Here is a 25,328-nt window from a genome sequence, read left to right as displayed (position 1 = left end):
AGCTTCTGATATACTTCGGCTAGCTTTTCGTTCGTTTCCGTTTCGAGTCGCCTATTTCAAAGATACAAATTAAACACATAGTGAAATCTGAAGAACCTGAAAAAACCTACGCTATTCTAGTACGCTCTGATAGTTGGTTATCGTACTCTTGTTTCGCTCTATCCATATCCGCTTGTAGCGTTACTGTCTTCTGCTCTAACTATGGCCGGAGGCGTTAGTTGACGTCTATCTACTGGCTAGATAACGTAGTACAACTACAATGAAGATTACTAACCTCTTCCTTCCTCTCTCCTTGCGCCCTAATTTCTTCGATTAACTTGACTTTCTTTTGATCCATTTGCTCGTGCCTATCTTTAATCTGAGTCAAATTGCGACTTGCAGTTTTCTCATCTCGTGATAGGGTTTCTAGAGACTGCCGTTCGTCGACAGCCAGGATACTCGCTGACGCTTTACTGTTGAAAAGAGTTATGTCAACACTGATACTCTAGCAATATACCTGGGAATATACACACAGTGAACGATACTCCTGAAGACTTTCTTCACTCAGCGACGTATTGTGTTGCGATTGCCTTCTCTGAGCCTCTAAAGAGAAAATGAGATCAAAGTCGTCTGAAGTCGCTCTTAAGTCGATTGGGTCTGACCTTGAGCCGCATCAGCCGCCTTTCTCACGTCCTGTAAGTCCTTTTGTAGTCCAGTCAGCTTTTCCCTCTGGCGCTCAGCGTCTTTCGTTAGTTGTTCGTCGGTATTTTGTGCGTTTTGAATTTTTCTTGTAGAATGCTTCATCTGAGCCTCAGTAGCCGCTAGATCAGGTTGCTTGAAGCAATATAGTCAATATATTGAAGACAGTAGAAGTGGATCTATGTTATACCTTGCCTTCGAGTGACTTTTCAGCTTTCTTTATTCTCTTTTCCTTTTGGATGACGTTAGTACGAGCCCTGGCCTGTTCAGCGCGAGCGTCCTCCAATGCCTTATCATGAACACGTTGGTCTTCACGTAATCCAACTAAAGCTCTGTTTTGATCCCTGATTTCACGAACGTTATTCTCAATGTCTTTTTCGATGTGAAAAAGTTTGTGAAGAATGCGGCGAAGGATCAGGTCGTCCTGAAACAAAGTAGTGAGTCACAACTCGAGCTTAGCAAGAGCCACAAGGTAAAAAAGATCAACAACAAGGGGCATTTGCCAACCTTTTCTTGACATAACGCTTCAAATCTCTCAGCTTCTCCCTTTTGTTCCTTGTACTGCTTTATTTCCCCAGCAATACCCCGTCTTTTCGTGAAGTTGAATGTGGCATTTTCTGTAGCTCTCTCCTGTGCTTCTCTAGCTTGCTCGTATTCTGCAGCAAGCTCCAAAGAGCCACTAATCTGTTCGATGAGGCGAGACAATTCACGAGGAGATTGAGATGCGACCGCTTCTACGTCTCCCTGGAAGACGAGAAAGTTCTTAGCTTTTACGAGGATATTGTGTGATATGAGTGCTGCGTTGTATGCGGAATACGTGACAACCCTGTTGTTGAGCTTGTACTCGGATGCACCTGTTGTGGATATCCTAAGTGAAAAATAAGACCGTGATTGTAACCCGGTAGGAACGACCGATGACATACGTTCGTTGAAACAACCACTCCTTTTTCTTTTCGTCCTCATACACAGCCAATACCCATGCCTTCCTGGCTGACCCTTCGCCTTCCCCCTCTTCTTCGTCATCGTCCTGCGTAGCATCAGACGCACCTTCCACGCCATTCCTGGCGAGACGTCTACCCCGATAGACAAGATCCTTCAGTTGACTACTCCGAAGTTGTGCACTTTTCACACCCAAGACAAAGAGATGGCATCCATAAGATTCGACTTCCCAGCACCATTTGGACCTATCACAGAGGTGAAATTCATGAAAGGCCCAATGACCTGATGGCCTCTGCCATCATATTGAGTACAAGTTACACTGTGTGAAGGGTTTTACATACCGATATGATTTAAAATCACAGAGCTCGATACGAATAAGAGGCATCTTGAAAGCTCTTCCTTTGTATGTCCAGAAGCTACAACTGGAAGAAAGACTGATTCCTACTACTTGGACCAAGTCGTGGAGGGGAATGTCGCGAAAGTGTGACCTAATTGTGACTAACGCGCTTCGTGACGATCACGCGTTTCACACAGGTGTTTGTTTGGCAACAGCCTCTGAAACAAACAACCATCTAGAGATTGTATGATATGTTTAAGGGCCATTTACCAGAGAAACTTCCCGTCGCGTGTCTTGTTATGATCTGTATACAGATTTTGGAGACATCAGACCTATTTATTCCGACTTCAATAAAATGTCTACATCTCTCTAATTAGTCCCTCTCGTTACTACTTACAAAATTTACAATCCTTGGAATGCTGCGTTTATCACGTCCTTCTGCTGTGTAGTATATATCTTCGCTATCCCCGGAGCAGGCATTGGACCTTCCTTTCGCCCTTTATATACCAAGGCACTGGCACTCTCCTCGTGTCCTAACTCTCTCAACACCTCCTGAATCCTGCCAAATACGTGCGTGTATGGTCCTTGATTGCGAGGCTCTTCTTGTAACCACATGACCTCCCTCGCGTTGGTATAGCGCCCTAGCACATGTCCAAGTTCAGCGAATGGGAAGGGAGACAATTCTTCGATGCGGACGAATGCAACATCGTCAACATGTTCCTGAACTTCGCGTTCTTTAACAAGGTCATAGTATATCTTTCCTGATAACAAGACAACTCTCTTTACTTGTTTCTCGTCTGCAAGAGGATCGGCAAGAACAGGACAGAAACGGGAACCAGATTCCAAATCACTCAACGGAGACGCCGCAGCCTGTACAAGTTGAGCAATTTTGCAGCAGCGACTTGTGTATACACTTACCGGAAGACGAAGCAAGGTCTTAGGAGCTGCTACTATCAATGGTTTCCTGAAGTTTCGTTTGATCTGGCGTCTCAACAAATGGAAATACTGAGCAGGTGTAGTTGGGAATGCCACATGCATGTTGACGTTAGCAGGTTCATCTTTGTTATGCGTATATCGATCGTTTGACAGCTGCATCAAGTTTTCAACGTGCGTCCTCCCATAAATACGAAATAAGTAATGACCAACCTGGAGCATGCGCTCTATACGAGATGAAGAGTGTTCGGGCCCTGCACCATCTAGTCCGTGAGGAAGTAGCAACACGATGCCGCTTTGTTTCAGCCACTTGGCTATGTAAAGATGTTGGTCATTGTAAGGTAAGTCGAAAAGAAGAACGTACTCTCGGCAGAAGCAATGAATGTATCAATGATAACCTTTACATCAACGGTCAACTTTCTCTCAAGTGATAATGGTGTTAGTCGTAACCTACCTGAGCACCATTGAAAAAGTCTCCAAACTATATTGCAAACGTCAGTCCAAAATAGATTCACTACATGTCAGCCCTACCTGTGCTTCCCAAATAGCTAACACGTTGGGCCTTTCCCAGCTTGCACCGTACTCAAACTAGGCGTCAGTCAGATTTTGTTTGGAAATAACAAAGCTGGAAATATCTTACACCGAGAACAGCCATTTCGCTCAAAGAACCTGGGTGACCGCATCAAATTGTGTTTTCGGGAAAGTGAGAAAAAGGTTAGGGAAACGCACTGTTTGCTAGCTCGAGCTTTCCATCTGACTCGAGCTCCGAATTCAAAGGCACAATGACTCCCTCAGTTTTCTGATCAACTAACATAGCATGTCTAGATTATCCATTGAGCCAATCTCAGAAATCCACATAATGCGAGCCTACCTATGGCTGAAAGTTCCTCTCCCCACATCCTGTCCAGATATCCGAACGTCACAGCCTTCGAGCATCAGCGATCCGAACGCCATGGCCTGAGATCTATTTAGCTCTCGCTACACTTTATAAAAAACGGCAAAATGAGAAATATACCTCGGCAGTTGCCCAATCCAGGCCTTTGCCAGATTCTATGCTTTGAAAGCGGTGCTTCACATGTCTTTGCAAGCGCGGATGTATTTCCTGTTGATGAGCTGCGATTGAGCCCCCAGCTTCTGCATCAAAGCATGGTACTTACAAACCCATTAGGGGTCGCGACACTAGCTTTTCCGACCTTGATCAATATGTCCTTCTCCAAACCTGTATCTGGGTCCCGGATAGCCTCATTGCTCGCAGGCCACACCATTCCCTTCCATTGGTTACTAAGCATCGATGCAGATGGTTTGTATGAAGAAATTTGGCCGAGTTGCTCTTCAAGATGAGATTTATAATTAGCCCGTATGCTATATGCTTCTTCTTGTGCAACCACGCCCTCTTTCTATCAAAGAAGAGAATGCCTGTTCATATCACTGCATTAACCAGACAAAAGAAGAAGAAAAAACATACAATTAATTTATCTTCATATAGTTGTGGAATAGACCGCCTTGAACGAATCTTTTGATACATCAATGGTTGTGTGAACGCTGGCTCATCGAGTTCGTTATGTCCCCTGATAGCAGAATGAGCCGCGAAAACACGAAATACAAATAATAATACAAACCATCGACGGTATACAATAAGGTCAACAACAATATCCTGCAATACATTTGTCATAAAAGTGTGCTTGCGAGAGGAACGTGAGCTGTTACCTTGCGGAAGTAATTCCGATACTTGAAAGCAGTTTCCACGGCACGGATAACATCTAGATTGATATCAAGACTCCAGGGTATTCCATACCAGCACTGTAACTCTACCTTCAGGATGATCTCCATTGACATGAAGAACAGGAGCATTGATCATCTTTGCAATATCCGAACAGTACATCGAAGAACGAGCACTGGAAGCCGGTGTCGTATACCCAATGCTAACAGCACAATAAGTGGCTATTATTTGAAAACAAGTACTTGAAAACACTTACTTGTTGCTAGAAAGGCGATATAATAATAGTTAGCAAATGGTAATCTTCAGGAACAAATTGACTCACTTGACAACAATGTGCACGCTTCCACCACTCGTGAAATGTGGTAGATTACTCAAACCTAGCGTCTCCATAATCACGCCTTGACCTGTAAAGCTTGCATCGCCGTGTAATTGCACACACATCACTTTGTCGCCGAGCTTGCAATCTTTTGGAGAGGTTTTCAAGAGGGTGTATTGCTTTGCGCGTGCCTTGCCAAGCGCCACCGGGTTGACAGCCTCTGAGGTCATTGAAAGGTCAAAAGTTACACTCGGAATACAATATCTGAATCATACCCAAGTGTGAGGGATTAGGCTGCAGTGAGACCTTGATAGGGTTTTGTGCACCATCATAGTTTAACGTAGGGAACGCGACTAGTACAAACAAAAGGTCAATATACGATATCATGCTCTCGATATTTACGGCACTGAGCTAGCCAGCGCAACGACGCATACACTAAACACGTACCCAAATGGCTGATAACATCACCCTCAGCTCCTAGCTCTTCAGGGATTTCAGCGCCCCCCTTGATCTTGTGGAACAGTGCAGTCGGTGAGTATTCAAGTAGCTCCGTCAATAGATTTAGTCGGCCGCGATGTGGCATAGCAAGGATTATATGTTGAATACCGACTGCAAGGCACAAAACCAGTAAGGTCCATTGATTAGCAATGGGAAAACATACAGATACATTAAGAACATATACCTTTCGACGACGCGGAGAACAGTGCATCTAGAGCAGGCAACATTGACTCTCCACCTTCGAGACCATAACGTTTCAAGTTCGGAAATTTAAGCTGTAAAAAGTTATCCAAAGTTTCGCTTCGAGCCAACAAGCTGTGAATACGCTTCTGCTTTGCCTTCACATCCGGGAAAGCCTCATTTCCGCTAGGGGAACGACGTGATTCAAGAAGATGGGAAAACCAAAGGCGCTCCGTCTTTGACGGGGAATGCATATATTCATATGCAATGCGACCAGTGTACACCGAGTTAAGATGGCTTGTGATTTCCCCGAGAGTCCACCAGGTATCTTCTTCAGGCAGTCCGGCTTCCGAACCGACGGCTTGAGTCCACAGTATGCCGTCTACATTATACTTCTTCTCTTCATCTACGAGACCGTAGCGTGTCGGATCAAGTGCAGCAACCCGCTCTCGCTGGAGAAAGTCCAGTGGATCGATACTGGCAGCACGGTGCCCATGTGTTCGCAAGGAGTCTACGTAGCGTAGCAGGGGTGCATTCTCCGTACGATTCTGCAGCTGCGCAGGTGAATCTATTGTGAAAGCAATGAACTGAGGGCTGCAAGCTGAAACAGCAAAGGCACTTACAGTCTGGGAGAGAAAACTCGCGAGCCTGACGAAACCCAAATGACTCGTCATGATATCTACGCACGCGACCTAAGCTCCTGCATTTGCGAACGAAGGCTCTTGAAGATATATCTAATCTTTGCATTCCTCCAAATACCTGGAGATGTTATACACGCAAGAGGTGTAACATAAAAGGAATACGTAGAACACAACGCCTTTGAGGACGTTTGGGCTCTGACAAACCAAATGCCCGTTTATAAGAGGGTATCCCGGGCGGAGCTAGCCATGTGCGGGAAGCCAAAGCGCGCCTCCGAATAGCGAGCGTGTCGTAAAATCACTCAGCACGTGATGCGGGGAAACCAAAGTTGGCTTCGCTGATTCACAAGCGCGTAAAATAGCCGAGGCAACAAATGTTCCCAGAAGTACAAGCACACAATCGTGGCCGACGTCTATACTTCATCTATACACTCTACTGGATACAAAAGGTGTTCGCACCACGTTCAATAAGAATACAGCTTGGCTCAAGCTTGGCCAACGGTTAACACCTCGTCGGCCGTCTTCTTCCCCTCAACGACCGACTGCACAACAGTCAAAGCCTTGGAGAAGTCGCTGAAGAGGATGTGCCTAATGCCCTCTTGCTTACAGTACGAAACCAGGTCATTCTCTCCGTTATCTTTTACCTTCACGAAGAGAACATCGGCATGGCGCGCAGCAGACATGTCTGACACACATGAGTGTCAGTTAAAAAATCTCGGCAATGCGCATCCCTCCGAGATTTCTTACCGGAAACACCATCACCAAAGAAGAAGAGTGTTGGCGGGCTGGATAACGCGCGGTATGGGAGAATGGCCTGCGATTTGTCGTGGCCATACCCACTAATGGGTGACGATGTTCAGTTCCGATGCTATACGAAACGCGAACTAAAATCCGCACCTGGAAGGGTGTCGGTACTTGATCGCCCATTTTCCATCTGGGTGAATTTCGACATCATTGGATATGATCTCTATCTCCTTTGCGTCCTCCTCTCCCACGAGGTTTGAGAGTACGGCACGGATAACCGGCTCCATACCACTGCATATCCCAGTATTGTTAGATATCGTGAAAATATAACAGCGATGAGACCGATCTTACCTGGATACGATTATGACAGGAATATCATTAGCCTTGCACCATCTATAAAAGTCCTTGAAGCCAGGATCGAGCTTGATGTCTACAGAGGGCCCTCAAGTGAGATACTTATCCATCATAGTTTTGAATGTAACGAACTCTTCTTCAAGACCTCTTTACATTCGTCCATAGTGTGGCCGTTGGCGACGACGCTTTCGAGCATCTCCCGAAATGCGTCCCTGTAATATAATGTGTACCGCTGAGAGTTTATGAAGCCAAATTAGCGTACTAGCGCACCTGAAAGTGATCCTTCCGTCTAGGATATCCTTGTTACCAGCTCGTCTCTTATCTTTGCCATACCCCAGATTATCGGTCATATCTATCATGAATGTTCAACATCCCAAGCCTAGTAATCGTCCCTTGCACCATAGCCCTGAAATGAATCTACTTACAATCATTCGAATCGTAGTTCGTGATGGTCCCGTCCCTATATACGACATACGATCATGCACGATCAAACAAAATCACAAACCAAGAAAGTCAACTTCAGTTGCACAAGGGAATACCGATTGTTAAGCGACGCGGACCAACCAATCGGAGAGTACAACGAATTTCTTGTCTTGGTGGACGGGCGGGTAAGGCAAAGTGCTTACTGGTATTGCGGCCATGATCTACAGGTGCTAAAATGTTCAGAATGGTCTCTGTGGTACGTGGACGGGATGAAGGGCAACAATCGGCGTTCCAGCAGTTCAGTGTTGCTTGCGAACGTTCGTAGAACCTACAAAGTATTTTCAGAGATGCGGAGTCTCGGAGCGGAAACTCGGATGAGGCTAGATCTTATCTTATCTATGATCACTGAGCAAAAAACTAAAAGAGACTCATAGTAATATATTATATAGATAACACGAAGCTATAGCAAGCAAAAACAAGTACGATACAACAACGAGAAAACTATATCGAAACAGTCGTGCGAGAGACATGACAAGTGGACCTATAGTAGCAAACATGGCAATAATTAGGTTATTAAGATAGCGATGGAGGCGATGTAGTAGTAGTGTAGAATGTAGCGGTGTAAAACAATTAGTGTAGGAATCAGGCAATGACCAGATTACCAGTCAATCGTGGGAGGGAAGAACTTGGCAATCAAGCTCTCGTAGTATGGCCTCAACTTCGCAGCATTGCATGGCTCGTCATTCTTGCTGTAAAGATCGTACGGGTTGAAGGCACGGACAGCTTCCAGAGCTTTTTGGTCCTTTTCGTTTGTGAGGTACGTGTACGCGTCCTCGCGATGCCACCTATGCAACTGTAAGCGTGAAAACAAACACACTCGACACACAGACTTACGGGTAGAAGCTGTGGTATCGAATCATGGCCAGAGCCTCTTCCGGAAGCGAGCTCTGGTCCTTAACCACGTGATACAAATACTATTTGATACAGTTTCAGCATCGATAACCCATAACATGTACGAAACATCTCACCTCGTCGTGACCCCAAGATAACATTACGTTATCCAGACCACAATAAGGCTTGTAGATACCATATCGAGTTGAGAAGACAGCATCCTTAGAGTCGGGATTGGCAGCAAACGTTTCGGGGTAGATAATCTTCTCAGAGAATTGGCAACCAACGACGAAAGTGTCCTGATTATTGTGTGAGTTGAAGTGAAAAACACAAATAAATCAATAGGCTTACACCGACTACGTCCCATTGGCCTTCCGATCCAAACATATAGAGCAACTTGCCAAGATCATGAATAAGACCTGTGACCTACAGTTATAATACGACCGGTTAATGAAAAGCACGTTCCTGATTATATGCGGAAATTTTTACCTGCATCCACTCGGGTTTCCCGTCCCTACGGATAGCTTCAGCTGTTTGAAGGAGGTGTTCGATTTGAGATACACTGGTCTGTAGCACAGGAATTAATGAAACACGATGAAACACAAGTAAAATGGCGCCCACATCAGGATCAGAGTCATCAACAAGATTGTTCAGCATCTCCATAGCCTCCCAAATACCCATGTGAGCGCGCTTTCGACTTTTGAAATCCACGCGAGCTTTCAAGTTAAACTCGACGGTTTGCTTTTCTGTTGTAAAAGTAAGACTCGACTACAGGTCGAGAACATTACTGCATAACGAACCATGTTGTTCCTTGTAGAAGGCTTTGACGCGGTCACAAGCATCTTCATATTGTCTGAACTTGGTCTTGTCTTTGGATGTATCGAATTCCGACTCTTCATCCCACATCTTGCCCTTCAAAACGTTGACTTGATATCAAGCGGTCAGTTCCGCCCTACATGTGAACATATAGTAGCATGACTTACCATCGTCAACAGCGTCGGATGTGTTATCCAAATCGCGTCCATTTTGGAAAGAAACGGTCATTTTCCAGATATCTGGGTTAGTATAAGTGAGAGCGAAAGCCACGAAAACTGGATGATAAGTTATGAAAAGCTGTAGCGAGTCATCTCGACCTTAAATATGCTGGAAAGCTGTGAAGATGACCAAGGCTACCACACGGTCTTTTCGCGCAAGCAATCACACTCCAATAAGTTTCCACAGACGCCGTCAATTGGCAAAAAGCAAACTTCCGTGCCATGATGGCGGCACTGGAGACAAGAAAGATTTAGCAGGAAATTTTACGGTACCCATGGATCTCACGCTTACCTTTGCAGTGAGTGGTTCCCGATCAGGTACAAGAACACGTGCTAGCTCACATGGAAGCCACGCAACCTTTCCGCGACCAGTCCTCCCTGAGACCCATTCAGCTCTAGCAACGGCTGCAACGCCATATATAAGCTTTAGAGTTTCCCAGGTTTATCCACCCATGGTCACCGCCAGCAGTGGATCTAAGTACCAGTCATTTCTTTACAGTTGGCAAGTAAACAAACGGTTGCACTGTGGTCCACACTGTCGAATAGTTACCCACAAAAGGCCACTTCCATAATAACTCTGACTCTCGAAATGTAGCACGGCGAGCCTGAGGATCAGGTGTACAAATGTGTGTACGTTCCAAGCCTTCTTAGAACTAGCAGTCAAGCTATTCGGTCAATCGGAATCTGTCTGGAATTTTTTTTTCCCTGGGCTGAGGGCTGGCCCAAATGGACAAGGTCTGCCGTTCCGTGGGTCCAGGTTGAAGAGAGAGCGACTCGGAGCGCCGTGTTTGACTGAGCGACGACAGAGTCAGACTGTATTATCCGACGGATTATACTAGGGAGATACGAATTCCCTTACTAGTGACCTGTATCCATTCATCTTACGCCAATGCACCGCCAGGGTCCTTATGGATGTTTCATCCAGGCGCTCGCCACATGTCGCCATGCGTTTCTAAGCTTAGTCTCCCAGAACTCCAGAACCTCGTGGCTTCCCTTCAAATTTCGAGTGAAGTTTACGAGAGTTTAAGGTGCCTCTAAGATAAGTACGGTAGACATGTTGACAGCCATTCAACTGTCTGAGATCCGAAAGCTATCACCATGGCATTTATACATTGACCTCCCTGGAAGCAATCGATATCACATTCACATGCTGGAGCCAAGCTGCCGACGGTTATAGAAAGGCATGTGTTTCAATTCGTTTCAAGAACAGGTCAACATTCCAGGCTCAAACTGCCCCTGTCGACCATGTTGAAGTTTAAGCCGCTTACCCTGCCTTCAAAGTTTCACAGATTTTCAGGACTTCAGTCTCAGAATTTTGACTGTCGTTGATCACCTAGTCGCAAGTTATGGCTCACCCAAAAAAATAATACATTAATATTCTGCTACAAGTCCCCGAAGTTACAACTTTGACACCATATGTGTTTCACGGCCAGTTATCAAAACCAAGGTCGACACCTATGAAAATAGATCAGTAGACAGACTACAATAACCACGACACGACTACATACCCCATGGAGGCGTGATCAGCCTAGAATGCAAGTAGTTAGAAGGTTAATCTTCATGTTCCAGAGGTCAAAACCATTCACGAACCTCTTCTGTTTCCCACTGGCAGCCACACCGTCGAGCGTCGCAACATCCTCCGCCGTCAATTTTCCATAAGCAGCAATGACACCCTCGAAATTCGCCTCGACGCGAGAAGGCGTGACAGATTTCGGAAGGACAACGATATCCTTGGCGACTGAAGAAGTACCTCGTCAATTCTATAGGTGTGAACGTAAAGGAGATATACGAACGCAGGTATCCAAGGAGCACGTCCGTAGTTTTCATTGAATACTTGTTGGCTATCCCAGTTGCGACTTCATCATTCAACAAAGGTGAATTTGTAGATCCGAGAGGTGAATAAGCCTGTGGAACGATGCCCTTCGACTTCAGGTACTCGACGAGTTTTAACTGTGGATTGTAAAGATGCATCTCCAACTACAAGACAGAATTATTGTACGTCAAACAAGAGGCTTCCGAGGTAGCGAGTAACTTACTTGATTAACAGCTGGCACAATTTCTGCAGTAGGCAGAATTTCTTCAAGTTTCTTTTGAGAAAAGTTCGATGCACCGATAGCCCTAACTTTGCCTGATGACAGATGGGACTGGTCAATGGCTTATAAACATAGAACATAGAAGTTGCGATACCTTTCTTCGCTACATCTTCCATCAATTTCCAGGTATCCTTGAGCTGCCTTGACTCGTCGACATCACGGTTACCATTAGGACGAGTTGGAAATACAGGGTGGTTCCCGTTCTGGTTCAAAGCCACGGGCCAATGGATAAGGTAGACTACAACCAGATAAGAAAGTTAGAAGAAGACGAAGTAAATACGTCGTAACTTACGGTCGAGGTAGTCAGTTCCCAAGTTCGCGAGTGTCTGATCAAGACATTCCTCTACACGATAGTGATATGTACACCAGAGCTTGCTAGTGATCTATCGAAAAGAAGTTTATTTCATAATAAATCTGGACGTTAAGTTTGAATCCAACATGGACTTACAAATACTTCGGACCTCGGTACGCCAGAAGCCCGAAGGCCCTCTCCTACTTCCTTTTCGTTCCCATAAGCCCTGTAGATTTGTATTTAGTATAGCTAATGTAAGTGAGCTGTGGGGCATGCACTTACCAAGCACAATCAATGTGTCTGTAACCACACCTAAGGGCTACTTCCACCGCACGGGCGACTTCATGCGGCTTTGATTGCCAAGTTCCTACATCAAATGAAAAATTGGTGAGGAACGATTCAGTGTATAGTACCAGATGCGACTCACCCAGGCCTACTCCAGGAATTTCAACACCATTATTGAGTTTGATAAGCGGTACTGACATGGAGAAACTGGACTAGATATTTGCTGGGAAGGCAGTGGGTTTCGATCTCGAGAGTTCGTATCTATCAGTCTCAGCCTTTATGTACTGTTCATGTGCGGAATGGGTAGATAGCGCGGTCCGACCGGTCCGACCACTGGAGTTGGGCGGTTTTCCGGGTCTTACATTGACTCGGAGGGAAAACACTGACAGCGAGTAGCATTGCACCGATATTTCGCAAAGGTGCAGCACAAGACATAGGACAGTTGATCTTGAGAGTCAGCACAAGAGGACATGCGCTGATCATAAAGCTTGTAGTCTCCCCAATATGCAGCCGTTCATATCATCGAGAGGTAGGGGTGGGGTTTCCCCGAGCGTTGTTCTAAAATAGAGCATGGACGAGCAGGTGACAAGCCGATATCCATTGGAGTGCTTTCTATGGGGTCGAACGAAAAAAGTAGTTGAGATGATGTACTTTTTAGGCTGGGTTAATGTCGCAAGTGTGAAGTGTGCGATTATAAACTTGAGAAACCTACTAGTGCTTCACGACCATCTTCCGGATCCAACCTTGCCTTTAGCTTCAGCATTTGCTATATATGCTGTGAAGTAATAGAGGTCGCAAATGACAACTAAATCATGATGGTTGGGTCAATATGAACGCCGTTTCTCTCACTTTCAATTGGTCTGGAAAATGCCGCACTTGTTAAGGAAATGCTGGCGAGGGCAGGCGGAATCTCCTGACCATGTCTGTACCACAAGCACATAATGTCGAATAAAGCGAGTTTCCTGATACCTAGAAACAACTTTTGCTGCGCTATTGCAATGTTTTCAAGTAACTTTGGAGTTACAATTCTCATACAGCGATACGAATTTGGATGAACACGGACACCTACAAACAAAGCAATGCAACCGTGTTTCTTGATATTCAATGTAAATGGGCCGGGCGATGTCCGAGACGGCCAAACTTTCCATTGTGCACCTCTTGGATCCAACCATCGTGCTTGCAGGGGATCCAAAGATTCGTTTTTATCAACATCAGCCAGGTAAGTAGATTTCCGCTGTAGGAAAGATCAATCTCAGTTCAGCCTGCAGATCCCGCGAATTCGTGAGCGCCTGGGGCGTTGTGAAGGGTTCTAGTATCTTAGCGCGTTCGTGAGGTTACCTCGAGGCAGTTTGCCGAGTATATTTGAAGCCAAAACCACGAAGACTTTTCTAAGTAATCCTGACCCGGATTTATATCACTAGCAACTTCTCCAGTCATGGATTTAGAGGAGTTTGATAAATTTGCTGAAGAATTGCGATCCAGCGACGATGTTCAATCAAAATCTCTGTCGGCCGAGCAGGCACTGAAACATGTTGATTCACAATGGTACGTCGATACGAGTAGGAGAGCCAGGTGGATGGATCTCCTGGGTGATTATGCAGGAAGTGAACCGTTTGTGATTGATGGTATCGCACGATTTCATCTGAACTCTGAGGAACTTCTAACGTTGACCGAATTTCAAGGTGAATCACTGCTTCAACTTGTTCTGGACGATCCTCTTCTTGCTATCGCACGTCAAAATGGTCAGTAACGCTCAGCAATGCAGTATTGGTCAATTAATGATTCCCCTATCGTAACAGAGCCTAGTTTCCAGATTTTACATGCTATACATTCTCTGGAACGCATTTTGAACGATTTCACAACTCGTTCAGCTGTTTTCGATATCGTGTTTTGGGAAGGTTCGTATTCCCCGCATATATGAACCTCCGAACAAGCCGGCTAACGGAAGAGCTGGAATCGCAGAGAATAAGCACCTCACGCTACAGACAGGCAGTTCTCAGTTTGTTTTTGCATCTCGCACTCTTGCGCGGAGACTACTTTTCAAGCATCTGCATAAACTTGAATTTCGAGTGCATACATTTGAAAGTCTCTCTGACCCGAAGTGGCTCGAATATTGTTTCATGACCAAGGTGAGGCCAACCCCGCTTGCATATGTGTAAGATACTGACATATAGCATATAGCCTATGTTTGTCATGATGAACGATGGTGGACTGCTTGAAACCAAAGACATTGACAGCCTGGCGGCAGAGAGGATCTTATGTCAGCGTGTCTTCTTACTTGATCTTCTGGCCAGTGGCATAGCAGTGACACTTCTACGAGGAGCAGAGTTCCGGGATTCAAGGGTGAGATCATTGTTGTCATCATATATTACCATTGCTAACGATTGTTCTTGATACAGATCTCGTCCTTCGTCTACGAATCACAGCGTGAATCCTTAGCTAAAGGACCCTCTGTCTCTGATGCCCATTCTGCGAGCCTTAAAGCTCTTGATGAAGCAGCATTCGATGCTCGCACCTCCCAGACTCAACTTCTCTGTACACCTAGAAGTCAAGAGATGATCACTATCGAAGCGAGTCTTACTAAGCTAGCCAAGGTCTACCTGTCTTCCGATTCCAACGCGAACCACGAGTTGCTCTTCATATTTATAGCCCATTGTCTTCTCCTGAAGACTTTAACGCCACATGAGAGAGCCCGACGTGTGGAGGCCATAAGCCCCAAACTAGTCAAGATGTTGACACAGTCATTTTTGCCACGAGCTTTCTTCGCAGCTGAGGACGTTATTACTAGCTTGAACCCTGACATCGATGTCGACGGCAGAGTTTTTATTGCTCTTCTTTGTTTCCTTGTGCGGAATGACGGAAAACAACTACGAGATCTCGTCGGCTCTGTTATCTCTCAATCTGTGGAGGCAATATGGGCAGATCTCAAACTTCGTAGTCCTAATTTTTCTACTCTTGCCTCTCAAATCTCCTCTCTTTCCACAAAACTGCAGGTTTCTTCAACGTCAAAGCCCGTAAAGCTCCTCCCATTCAGCAATCCTGTATTCGATGCCGAGCTGTCAGTAGTGCATGTAGCTGCCGAGGATGAAGATGAAAGCGATGACGAAGACGAGTCTACTCCCTCACATTTCAGTCTAGGGACACTTTTTGCTGACACACAACACTGGCACAATCATCGCAAGGCAATCCTGCCGAAGCATCTCGGTGGAGAGGATGCCAGGCCCACGGATGAGAGGCAACGACAACGAAAGTTGCGTTCTGACCAGCGTTTCATGAAGAATCTTCAGAATCAGGCTGGTACCCTCACAGGAGCTTCGGGAGCTGCCCTCGAGCAAATCAAGATTCCTCCCGTTGGCTCTCGTGTAGCGCAGCCTGTTACAAAAGTCAGTTCGCAGTGTCATTTCATTTTCTCTTGCTTCGTCTGACTCTTCTCAGCAAAAGCCTTCTCAGGCCCCAAAGGTCAAGGCAGGAAAAGCAAAACCGCTCTCGAAAGCGGAAGAGATTCGAAAACAAAACACGGATAAGAAGACCCAGAAACAAGGGGCTGATTCCGTCCAGTGGTGGGTTGGTCGACTGGCAGAACTCGGCAAACTTTCGGTTTCCACTCAGGCCCAAAATGTTCAAACTTTATACCGGAATCCCAGGAGCAGAGAACCTGCTCTCGCGGCAGAGATCCGTCTATATCAAATCCATCTGCTCCTGTCCTTGTGGATTGATGAACAAGGACGAGAATCAGCTACTACACGAGATAAATATACAGTCGCTATCATGCGTATTGTCAAAGAGGCTATCGAAATAGGGCATGCGACGAGTGAAGTAGTTAAATGTCTGACCAGCGTTCTTATCTCCCTAGGACTGTCCGACTATCTTGAAGCTGTAGGCAGCTCAGCTGACCTGAAAGATGAACAGCGTTTATCTTTCAAATTCATCAAACTCCTCAAATCCAAGACGAAAGCTCCGTTACATGAGTTCATGCATATACAGGAACATCCCATAACCTGGCAATTGCGGCTGTTCGGAGAGTTTATGGATAGGAGTATGGACAGCCAGGAAGATAAGCGTGTAGCTTTCAAACCTGACGCATGGCAACGTGAGGTCCTTGACTGCGTTGATCAGAATGTATCCCTACTCGTCGTTGGTAAGTCATGCCCGCAAATGCTTATTTGCCGCATTCTCACCTCTAGTATCCAGCTCCTACTAGTGCAGGAAAGACTTTCATTTCCTATTACGCTATGGAAAAAGTCTTGAGGGATTCGGACAATGGCATCTTGGTTTACGTTGCCCCAACTAAAGCTCTTGTTGCTCAAATTGCTGCTGAAGTTTATGCTCGTTTCAGTAAGGACTTGAATGGACGTAAGTTGTTTCACTTTTGACTGCGATAGATTCTAAATATTCTTTCTCAGGGAGCTGCTGGGCCATTCATACGCGGGACTATCGAGTCCATGACCCTCAAAATTGTCAAATTCTCATAACCGTACCAGAAATTTTGGCTACCATGATTCTATCTCCGCCTTTGGCAAAACTTTGGACACCGCGAATCAAACGGTACGTTTTGTAGTCGTTTATCTAGCCAGTTCTTCGAGTCCTTGAATTATTGCTGTCAGGATTATTCTCGATGAAATTCACTCCATTGGGCAACAAGAAGGTGGTGCCGTCTGGGAGCAAATTTTGCTATTAGCACCCTGTCCCATTATGTATGAGCTCAATGTTCACATTTACCCGCTTGTGCTCATTCTATCTTGTTTGCAGTGGTCTCTCCGCTACTGTTGGTTCGCCTGAGCTGTTCAATAAATGGCTCCAATCCGTACAAGAAACTCGCGGTTTCAAGCACAGGTTTATTCACCATCCTCATCGATACTCGCATCTGCGAAAATTCTTCTACGCCCTTCAATATGAGCCCCGCGACACCTTTCAAGGTCTTGATTCTTATCGCTCCACCGAACGCCTCAGGTTTCTCCATCCAGTCACTACACTTTCCTTTGGCACGCGGTCTCTACCTCCGGACCTTTCCTTAGAGGCTTCAGATACTCTGGCATTATACGAAGCACTGATGTCCTGTCGCGACGTAATATCGAGTGATTTGGGGTCTTTGGAACCTGGTCGTTATTTCCCTTCCAACAGGCTTCTGCAACAAATTGATGTAATCAACTATGAGGCCGATTTGAAGGCAGTGTTATCGACCTTGATAGCGACGTCTGACCCGAGAGATAAATCATCGCCTTTGTCTCGCGTTATCCACTCTCTGGAGGATAGCCGTTTATCGAGCCTGTCTAGTGACGCCTTGAATGCTAAACCAGACAGGTTGCTCTACCGGCGCAATCTAATCAGGCTGGTATGCGACTTGCACGCACAAAATGACCTTGTAAGTTCAAGAGACTTTTATGACTATCATTCTCATATGTTCTGTCGTAGCCTGCCATCCTCTTCTCCTTTGACAGAACGGACTGTGAAATCATGGCTCAGGATCTTTTGGAGGCCCTTCAACAGAAGGAAGGACGATGGCGTTCCACCAGTGCGGAACACAAGCGCAAAATGGCCGAGTGGGAAAATTGGTTAGCTCGTGCTAAAGACCGCGAACGGCAAGCAGAGAAAGCGAAGAAAGTCAAGAAAGACCCCGATGCCCCTGATTCTATGGATACAACTGAGCGATCCTGGCAATCATCTTTCGATCCTGAAGACCCTGAACCACAGTTTTCGTTTGCTGGACAGCACACATCCTATTCCAAGAGTGACCTCAATGACGATATCAGAGGAATGTCGAGGTGGAACTCTGCCCCGGAGTGGGCCCTACAGTGCCTTAGGAGAGGGATAGCTGTTCATCATGCGGGTATGAACAAGCGGTATAGGACTCTAGTTGAGAGGTAAGTATCTTTTTTGGCCCATAATCGCTGCATGTTGACACATTATGTTCAGTTTGTTCCGACAAGGTTTCTTGCGTGTTGTGATCGCAACTGGTGTGTCTTGCAGACACTAGTTCATTTGTTTCTGGTATTCTAATACTTGTATAGGCACTTTGGCACTTGGTATCAACGCACCAGCAAAAACGTCGGTATTTTGTGGAGACTCCCCATTCTTAACTGCTCTGATGGTATGTCGTCCATTCGTTCATGTGGGAGTTTGAAGTAATAAGTATTGTGTAGTACCGTCAATGTGCTGGTCGTGCTGGTCGCCGTGGGTTCGATCTCCTAGGGAAGGTAGTCTTCTACGGTCTTCCGATGGATCGGGTGCAGCGTCTGATACTCTCTAAACTTCCTTCCCTTGGTGGTAATTTCCCTCTGACGTCGACCCTTAGCTTGCGGCTATTCAACTTACTTGAGGGTTCCGACTACGCGCCAACTGCAGTACAGGCCGTGCAAGGCCTCATGCGATTGCCACACATTAGCTTTGGATCCGATGCAGGTCGCCACCAACTCCTTCATCATTTGCGCTTCAGCATTGACTATCTTCGTCGTGCTCACTTGCTGGACGATAGCGGGAAGCCACTCAACCTCTTTGGGATTGCTGCTCATCTGTATTACACCGAACCCAGTAATCTTGCTCTTGTCTCTCTACTTCGAAACGGTGTGCTGCACAAAATATGTGCCCAGTCGAGCATGATAAACGCTAAAAAGGACTTCATTTTGCTCATGTGCCACCTATTTGGCCGTCGCTACTTACCGAAAACGTACACCACGGACGAGAATGTTGCTCTTCTCATCAAAAAGTCACCATCTATGGTCCTGCTTCCTCCTCTTCACAAGAAGGCTCGCCAAGTCTTGAATGAGCACGATCAAGAAACTCTACGCGTTTTCGTTGGTTATGCGCTCACATATGGTTCTCAGCATCACGACAAACTTGGATCGGACTCCCAGCTACCCTTAAGTGGACCAGTCGTGGCAGATAATTCTGGAGATGATGATACACCTTTCCGTACATACTTGAGGGATACCAGCATCCCTGTCACCGCTCGTTCGCTTTTCGTAGCAAACTCTGGGCATGGAGATGAATTCCAGACCGTGCAAGAACTTGCACGCACGGCTCGCCAAGGCCTTCATCTTAACGAGCATGCTATCCCCTCATTCAGTCATATCACGGCCATTTCTGGACCATCGGACAGCCACTTTGGTCTAAACGCCTACTTACTCGACTTTTACATCCACGGGCAGACTGCTGCTCTCAGCAAGGCAAATGGTATCAGACGAGGCGATATATGGTATCTCTTACAAGACTTCTTCCTTGTGCTGATGACTGTTCGAGGAGTGCTCGAGCAACTCTTGGAGCGTGCGTCGAAGGAAGCAGCTGTGGAGGACCCTGATGTCGACCTTGATAGCGGTTACGGATCGTTTGACCCCGCTGATACACTAGATGCGAGTGAAGGAGCCACCCTATCCGATTTCAAGAGGCCAAAAGGAGTCACAGACAAAGATTGGAGGGTTTACGAAGTTGTGAACGAAGCACTCAAGGAGTTCGACGAAAAATACCGTGCCATGTGGGCATAGTTAGATGTTATACATTTGTACCATTATCACTGCATTCGAATAGCTTTCAGTATTCATCATGTCAACTAGAACGTACCCCATTTGAACCCATCCTTACAGTTATCAAAGAATTCGCTTCAATAGACTTTATCATACGGTTCATGCATAATATGAGATATTGGTAAGGTGAGGGCATGACGCGACATGAAGTACCATATGAAGCAAAAACAACATGAAAAATGCTGAAAAATCCGAAGAAGTTGCCGAAGCATTTTAAGCGGTCCTTTAAACATGGTTGAGGTCGCATGATATTTGAAGTATGATTTGAAGCAGCTTACTTGTGGTGCGAAGCCTTGACAGCAGCAACCTTGGCCTTCTTCTCGGCCACACGCTTCTGCATAAGCGTGCTTTAAGAATCATCAGTAATAGAGAGATAACATATATGTGCATAAATACTAACTCGAATTCAGTCTTCTGCTCCTTTTGACGCTCGATCCGGCGGCGGTTGAGGGAACGCAAGTGACGGCGGCGTTGAAGACGAACGGGAGTAACCAGTCTCTGGATTTTAGGACTAACGAGCAATGAAATTGAGCGTCATCGATTCTCTTGCAGAGGGATAGATTACTCACGCCTTTGTGTAGGGCTTCGCGCCTTCCTTCTTGGAACTCGTGACCTCACGCCTGACAACGTACTTCCTGACATCATCCTCCTTCGTCAAGTTGAAGAACTTCCTTATCTTCGTGGCCCTCTTGGGACCGAGCCTCTTGGGCAGAACGTTGTCCGTCAGTCCGGGAATATCGTTCTCACCCTGCTTGATGATGACGACAGAGAGAACAGCGATATCGGGACCAATGATGCAACCACGAACGGATTTGCGCTTCCTCTCTCCAGTGCGGCGAGCGCGGTAGCAGGAGTGGCCGTCGGCGAGGAGAAGTTTGACACGATAAGGCAGGAGGACACCCTGCTTCATGGGGAAACCTTGCTTGTCGTTACCGCCAGTGATGCGGAAAATGTAACCCTTCCACTCATCCCCCAAGCTGTCTGCTGGAACTTCCTGAGCGATTTTCTTGTCGTAGAAGATACGGCTAACAGAAACCAGCAAGTCAACGAAGGACGTAATAGAAAATCAACAAAGCTCTTACTATCTCCTCTCATCATCAAGATCGATGGTTTTTTGGGCCCCAGTTGCGGGGTCTGGATGACATGGTCAGTACTGGCGCATATATAAACTGTAGATGAACGCATGAACGCACTGGCGATGTTGAATTTCATACTGCAACGAAAAGAAAATATGTCAGGCTTGCTGCTATTTTCAATACTGCAGCACTAGAACGAACCTTGGATAATGAAAATGGGCCTAGTCACCGTCGGCGGTAACGACGTTGAATGGTCTTGATCTTGCTGAGGTGCCTTTCAGGCTTGTATAAACACGCGCACATTTTCGAGACCTGTGGCTGGGATCCAAATAAGGTTTGCAACTGTATAGCCGGTTCAGCCACAATTCTGTTTTGGCTTGCGCCACCGAAGGTTCCCTCGATCCTCAACGCGTCCAACGGCCCCAGCGACAAAACATCCTCAAGACCTTTGTCCCATCCCCCAAATCTGTAGGTGTCACATTGAAGAGATATAATGCTACGCTTTTACTAATTAGAAATTCTCGTAGAAATCACCATGGGTCGCATGCACGCTCCCGGAAAGGGCATTTGTATGTTTTATTGCAAAAAGCATGATATGTTTCCATGGACTGATATCATTGCCCAGCGTCCTCCGCCCTTCCTTACAAGCGCTCTCCTCCTTCCTGGCTCAAGACATCGTCTGACGATGTCGTAGAGCACATCATCAAGCTGGCTCGTAAGGGTCTTACCCCTTCCCAGATCGGTGTCACCCTCCGTGACTCGCACGGTATCCCCCAAGTGCGCTTCGTCACCGGAAACAAAATCCTCCGTATCCTCAAATCTCAAGGTGCGTGTGTTTATCTTATCCCTCCCTTCGTTTCTATTCATGCGCCGTGGCTATCACACTCTTCTTCCGACTTTGATTTGGGTTTCTTGTTGCTTCATATGCCTTTTGTTTGGGGATAGGATTGGCACCATCCATCCCAGAGGACCTTTGGCACCTCGTCAAAAAGGCGGTGGCCGTGCGCAAGCATCTTGAGGTCAACCGCAAGGACAAGGACTCTAAATTCCGTCTCATCTTGATCGAGTCCCGTATCCACCGTCTTGCTCGCTACTACAAGACCAAGCAGCAGATTCCCCCCACCTTCAAATACGACTCGTCGACCGCCTCGACCCTCATTGCATGAGTGTGTTGTTATATGGAGATACTGGTCATGGGTGTGATAGGGTTGCGCTTCGTGTGGAAAATGATGGTTGGCTTTCGCATGTAGCCTTAAGTATTCATCTTCTATGATCTTACAATGCAAAAGTATGATTATGCACTCGCCTATCAATCGTTCTGATTATCAGTGTTTCTCTGAAGCTGAAGGTGCGTATTGTATATTGTCCAAATAGGTAAATGCTGTAAATTACACAATGTGTTTCATGCTTGGTGTCGTGAAATGTGGAAAAAAAAAGGTGAAAAGACAATCCAAAGATCTTGCCAATGCGTTGAGCTCTCAAACCCCTACCTCGCCTACTACGCTCCGATCCTCCTTCCATGCTCTTTCCTCCTCTCGCACAGACGCGAAAGCACGAAGCAGTTTGCCAACTTCTTCCCACTTCAGTATATACCCCTCCGCTTCAGGCAGAGAAAAAAGCGTTTCCGAACTCCACGCACATATCTCCTTTACGCAGGGCAAGATATCGGATAAGATAGAAGCCACTTTTATGGAGTCTTCGATTTTCGAGTCGCTCAAAGTCAGCTCAGTGATATTCCGATTACACACACCTCCTCCAGGCCGACCAGACTTTGGCAAGTCGAGTATCGTTGTATCAACGACCATCGACAGGGTGTGGAGTTTTGGACAAAGCTTCAGTAAGGATATGAGACCTTTGAAGGTGACGTGGGACTGGCTTCGGCAGCCGTGGTCTGTATTGAGAGATAAAGTCCCGAGATTTGGCCACGCTGCTGCCATTTCCGTCAGTGCAGCATCGTCGAGTGATATGGGGCAGAGTGTGTCTATAAAAACCAGTTGTAACCGAGAGAACGATAAGAGAGGTCTGAGCGTGTCGATGGTGATGGTACTGTGAAGCCGCGGCGACATAAGTTCCATCAGCTCTTCTATGTGGATAATTTGCAAGTTGTCGTGTGAAGATTTAGTGGATAGCGTAGCCAATAGATCACGAAGCTCGTCAGAGGGAAATTCTTCGTCAAGATAGAACTGCAATTTCTTTGGCAGCGACCGTATACTCCGGAAGAAGCTAGAAAAGGAAACGAAAGAATCCACCGACGTAAGCGACAGGTCTTCGAGATTAGGGAACGTGGGATTGCAGCCGTGTCCTATAGAATTAGGATAAGAGATTAGCTGGGAAACCGTGCAGGATAAAGACCGCAGTGAATCCAGGCCCGCGAGGTGTATTAGGGCCTTTTCGTTGAGCAGTCCACAATCGAGCTTTTCGATGGAATCCCACTTGCACACCGCGTCGGACATGACCTGGGACTGAAAGAGGGACGCTCCGTGCAACCTGAACCTAACGCTTCTGATAGAGGGGCATAGCACCCCCACTGACGGAAGTAGGGATAGCTGTGACATGTCGTGCTCCAGTATGGACAGCGAAAGATGAGTGATTTTGGGTCCAAATACGAGCCGTACGAACGATAATATTTCGTCACGAGAATCAAAGCAATCCAACCGTTGGAGATTAGGGAACAGGGGTAAAATGGTGGGTGGATGGCTAAGGGCGAGGATGACCTGTCGGTCGATTGGGTTGTAGATCCTGAGGGTTGTTTGCGATGATTGAATAGATAGACATTGAACACGGCGCGAATATCTTCGGAATATGACCCAGTCTTCTGCACACATGGGTCTTTTGAGAGTCTGCAACAAACGTTTAACGCCGAGGAACGAAAAGGGGTCGGACACGCACAATTTCTCTCATCATAGAAGTCATCATCCACAGATCCCTCGGAAGGCATCTAACCAGCGGCGATAGATCATCCAAATTGGCCCACAGAACTGCGATGGCGGGTTCATGAAAGGTGCGGCAAGTCCTGGTGAGCGCAGCAAGTGTTCTGCGGGAGTCATTATCCTGATGTCCAATGTGGTGGAAGATGATGGAGAGGATTTCAGCGATGTGTAGACAATTGTGCATTGTTTTTGTTTGAACGGTTATGATGTGCTTGGACTGACCAGCCCCGAGTGCGATTTGACCGCACGCCTCACATGTCTAATATAACTGTGGTACTCCAAAACACGAGGTTGTCAAGTCCGCGCGGTTACCAAGGGCGATCAAAAGAAAACTTTGCAGTCCAAAAAAGTTTTCCTCCGTCCAAGTGTCCAGGCGGGGCAAAGCTGGGTAAAAGTATAAAGCAGAACGGCAGAAAGTAATCCACGATCGCTCACTACAGCGGCCAGATTTCTAAACAAAGTACCACCCCATTCTCTCACACCCATTTTCATCTAATTTCATCTCCCGCGGCCTTTATCTTATCTTTGGACTGACCTTATCTGTGGGACAAGTAATCCTGGAGCCGTTTGAGCAAAGGACACCACCACCATACTGGCAAGCAACCAAAGAACTCGTACAACCCAGCCACTGTCATATCTGTACACAAGAGGGCGCCGTACCCGTAAACAATATGTAATACATCATCATCAGAAGGTGAGCAGATAGCGTGGAAGCCGTGTTTAATAGATGTCACAGAAAACAAGTCATCATCTAATACGTGGCACGGCAGACTCGGGCGAAACGAAAATACAAGGCACCGCAACGGAAACAAACTGGGAACATCGTCTTGAATTATGGTAGCTTGATCACCTAGTGACATGTAATTCCTCATCATCTGGGTTGAACCATTGACCAAAATCTCGTTCAAAATTGACTTCACCGTCCTGTCTGAGAAATGTCTGGTCGATAAATTCATCCAGCCCCTCCAAAATGTCGCTGGGGTTTGTCGAGGGACCAAAATGTAGGACGGTGGGAACACTATCAGAGAGCGTAGCAGGTGAGGGACGCAGTGCTGATGTTGAATGACCGTTCACTGTCACGGTCGCTGTAGTGGCCGGAATTCTAGCCCTCGATGTGATGCCTGCACTGCTTTGTGTGATACCGGGATTAGAAAGGCGTTGGCCAGGATTGGGTGGATCATTAGGGGGTAAGTCTTCCGGAAGGTTACTCGTGATGCCATTGACTCTTGGGTCCCTCGTACCATCTCTTGGCATCTGAGACACGCTCTCGGTGGGTGTCGCATTATTGCTCCGTTCTACTCTGCCATTGTTATGCACCTGTTGAGATAATTGCGATGGCGAGAGATCTGAAGGGGCTGGGTGATCATGGTCATGATGTTCCATATCAACGAGCACAATTACGGTTTAGCGGCGAGGTGTCGTTGTTCTGTGATTTATATACTAGTCCAGC

At 46.5% G+C, this 25,328-nt stretch overlaps 9 protein-coding genes across 9 annotated transcripts; 2 read left to right on the top strand and 7 right to left on the bottom strand.

Annotated features, from left to right (window-relative positions):
* Positions 1-2,356: 2,356 nt before the first annotated feature.
* Positions 2,357-6,348, bottom strand: SERLADRAFT_433954 (uncharacterized protein; the record flags this gene model as incomplete). Its single annotated transcript, XM_007314201.1, has 21 exons — positions 2,357-2,824; positions 2,873-3,043; positions 3,101-3,201; positions 3,252-3,285; positions 3,342-3,368; positions 3,419-3,475; positions 3,528-3,556; positions 3,617-3,708; positions 3,759-3,844; positions 3,903-3,989; positions 4,045-4,284; positions 4,353-4,455; positions 4,507-4,541; positions 4,595-4,647; positions 4,700-4,809; positions 4,864-4,869; positions 4,930-5,143; positions 5,199-5,276; positions 5,371-5,532; positions 5,606-6,169; positions 6,225-6,348. The coding sequence occupies 21 exons, from the start codon at positions 6,346-6,348 to the stop codon at positions 2,357-2,359; spliced, it is 2,841 nt and encodes a 946-aa protein (XP_007314263.1).
* A 200-nt stretch (positions 6,349-6,548) lies between these two features.
* Positions 6,549-8,109, bottom strand: SERLADRAFT_458481 (uncharacterized protein; the record flags this gene model as incomplete). The annotated part of the gene is made up of 8 exons (XM_007314200.1): positions 6,549-6,924; positions 6,987-7,078; positions 7,137-7,274; positions 7,335-7,413; positions 7,470-7,549; positions 7,608-7,689; positions 7,763-7,797; positions 7,902-8,109. The coding sequence occupies 8 exons, from the start codon at positions 7,976-7,978 to the stop codon at positions 6,725-6,727; spliced, it is 783 nt and encodes a 260-aa protein (XP_007314262.1).
* Positions 8,110-8,337: 228 nt separating this feature from the next.
* Positions 8,338-9,695, bottom strand: SERLADRAFT_445752 (uncharacterized protein; the record flags this gene model as incomplete). The annotated part of the gene is made up of 8 exons (XM_007314199.1): positions 8,338-8,605; positions 8,655-8,734; positions 8,789-8,950; positions 9,003-9,077; positions 9,141-9,218; positions 9,273-9,397; positions 9,452-9,577; positions 9,635-9,695. The coding sequence occupies 8 exons, from the start codon at positions 9,693-9,695 to the stop codon at positions 8,419-8,421; spliced, it is 894 nt and encodes a 297-aa protein (XP_007314261.1).
* Positions 9,696-10,998: 1,303 nt separating this feature from the next.
* On the bottom strand, positions 10,999-12,627 carry SERLADRAFT_458476 (uncharacterized protein; the record flags this gene model as incomplete). Its single annotated transcript, XM_007314198.1, has 10 exons — positions 10,999-11,140; positions 11,194-11,213; positions 11,276-11,423; positions 11,479-11,662; positions 11,722-11,813; positions 11,873-12,016; positions 12,071-12,161; positions 12,227-12,296; positions 12,353-12,437; positions 12,498-12,627. The coding sequence occupies 10 exons, from the start codon at positions 12,553-12,555 to the stop codon at positions 11,109-11,111; spliced, it is 924 nt and encodes a 307-aa protein (XP_007314260.1).
* Positions 12,628-13,433: 806 nt separating this feature from the next.
* Positions 13,434-20,001, top strand: SERLADRAFT_413254 (uncharacterized protein; the record flags this gene model as incomplete). The annotated part of the gene is made up of 16 exons (XM_007314197.1): positions 13,434-13,574; positions 13,624-13,980; positions 14,038-14,097; positions 14,155-14,253; positions 14,345-14,484; positions 14,537-14,698; positions 14,755-15,738; positions 15,791-16,493; positions 16,547-16,708; positions 16,759-16,900; positions 16,960-17,049; positions 17,105-17,717; positions 17,768-18,216; positions 18,269-18,309; positions 18,364-18,443; positions 18,496-20,001. 15 exons carry the CDS (start codon positions 13,791-13,793, stop codon positions 19,831-19,833), a joined length of 5,253 nt encoding a protein of 1,750 aa, XP_007314259.1.
* Positions 20,002-20,146: 145 nt separating this feature from the next.
* Positions 20,147-21,084, bottom strand: SERLADRAFT_433950 (uncharacterized protein; the record flags this gene model as incomplete). Its single annotated transcript, XM_007314196.1, has 5 exons — positions 20,147-20,219; positions 20,273-20,383; positions 20,442-20,897; positions 20,955-21,006; positions 21,066-21,084. The coding sequence occupies 5 exons, from the start codon at positions 21,082-21,084 to the stop codon at positions 20,147-20,149; spliced, it is 711 nt and encodes a 236-aa protein (XP_007314258.1).
* Positions 21,085-21,327: 243 nt separating this feature from the next.
* On the top strand, positions 21,328-22,261 carry SERLADRAFT_458466 (uncharacterized protein; the record flags this gene model as incomplete). Its single annotated transcript, XM_007314195.1, has 4 exons — positions 21,328-21,416; positions 21,476-21,517; positions 21,574-21,774; positions 21,894-22,261. 3 exons carry the CDS (start codon positions 21,484-21,486, stop codon positions 22,112-22,114), a joined length of 456 nt encoding a protein of 151 aa, XP_007314257.1.
* A 165-nt stretch (positions 22,262-22,426) lies between these two features.
* On the bottom strand, positions 22,427-23,773 carry SERLADRAFT_433948 (uncharacterized protein; the record flags this gene model as incomplete). Its single annotated transcript, XM_007314194.1, has 1 exon — positions 22,427-23,773. One exon carries the CDS (start codon positions 23,771-23,773, stop codon positions 22,427-22,429), a length of 1,347 nt encoding a protein of 448 aa, XP_007314256.1.
* A 730-nt stretch (positions 23,774-24,503) lies between these two features.
* On the bottom strand, positions 24,504-25,174 carry SERLADRAFT_458463 (uncharacterized protein; the record flags this gene model as incomplete). The annotated part of the gene is made up of 1 exon (XM_007314193.1): positions 24,504-25,174. One exon carries the CDS (start codon positions 25,130-25,132, stop codon positions 24,725-24,727), a length of 408 nt encoding a protein of 135 aa, XP_007314255.1.
* Between the last annotated feature and the right edge of the window lie 154 nt (positions 25,175-25,328).

Source organism: Serpula lacrymans, assembly GCF_000218685.1.
Source record: "Serpula lacrymans var. lacrymans S7.9 unplaced genomic scaffold SERLAscaffold_2, whole genome shotgun sequence".
NCBI classification, from domain to species: domain Eukaryota; kingdom Fungi; phylum Basidiomycota; class Agaricomycetes; order Boletales; family Serpulaceae; genus Serpula; species Serpula lacrymans.
The sequence above is the reverse complement of the archived record's forward strand: the minus strand, read 5'-3'. Positions and strand labels throughout refer to the sequence as shown.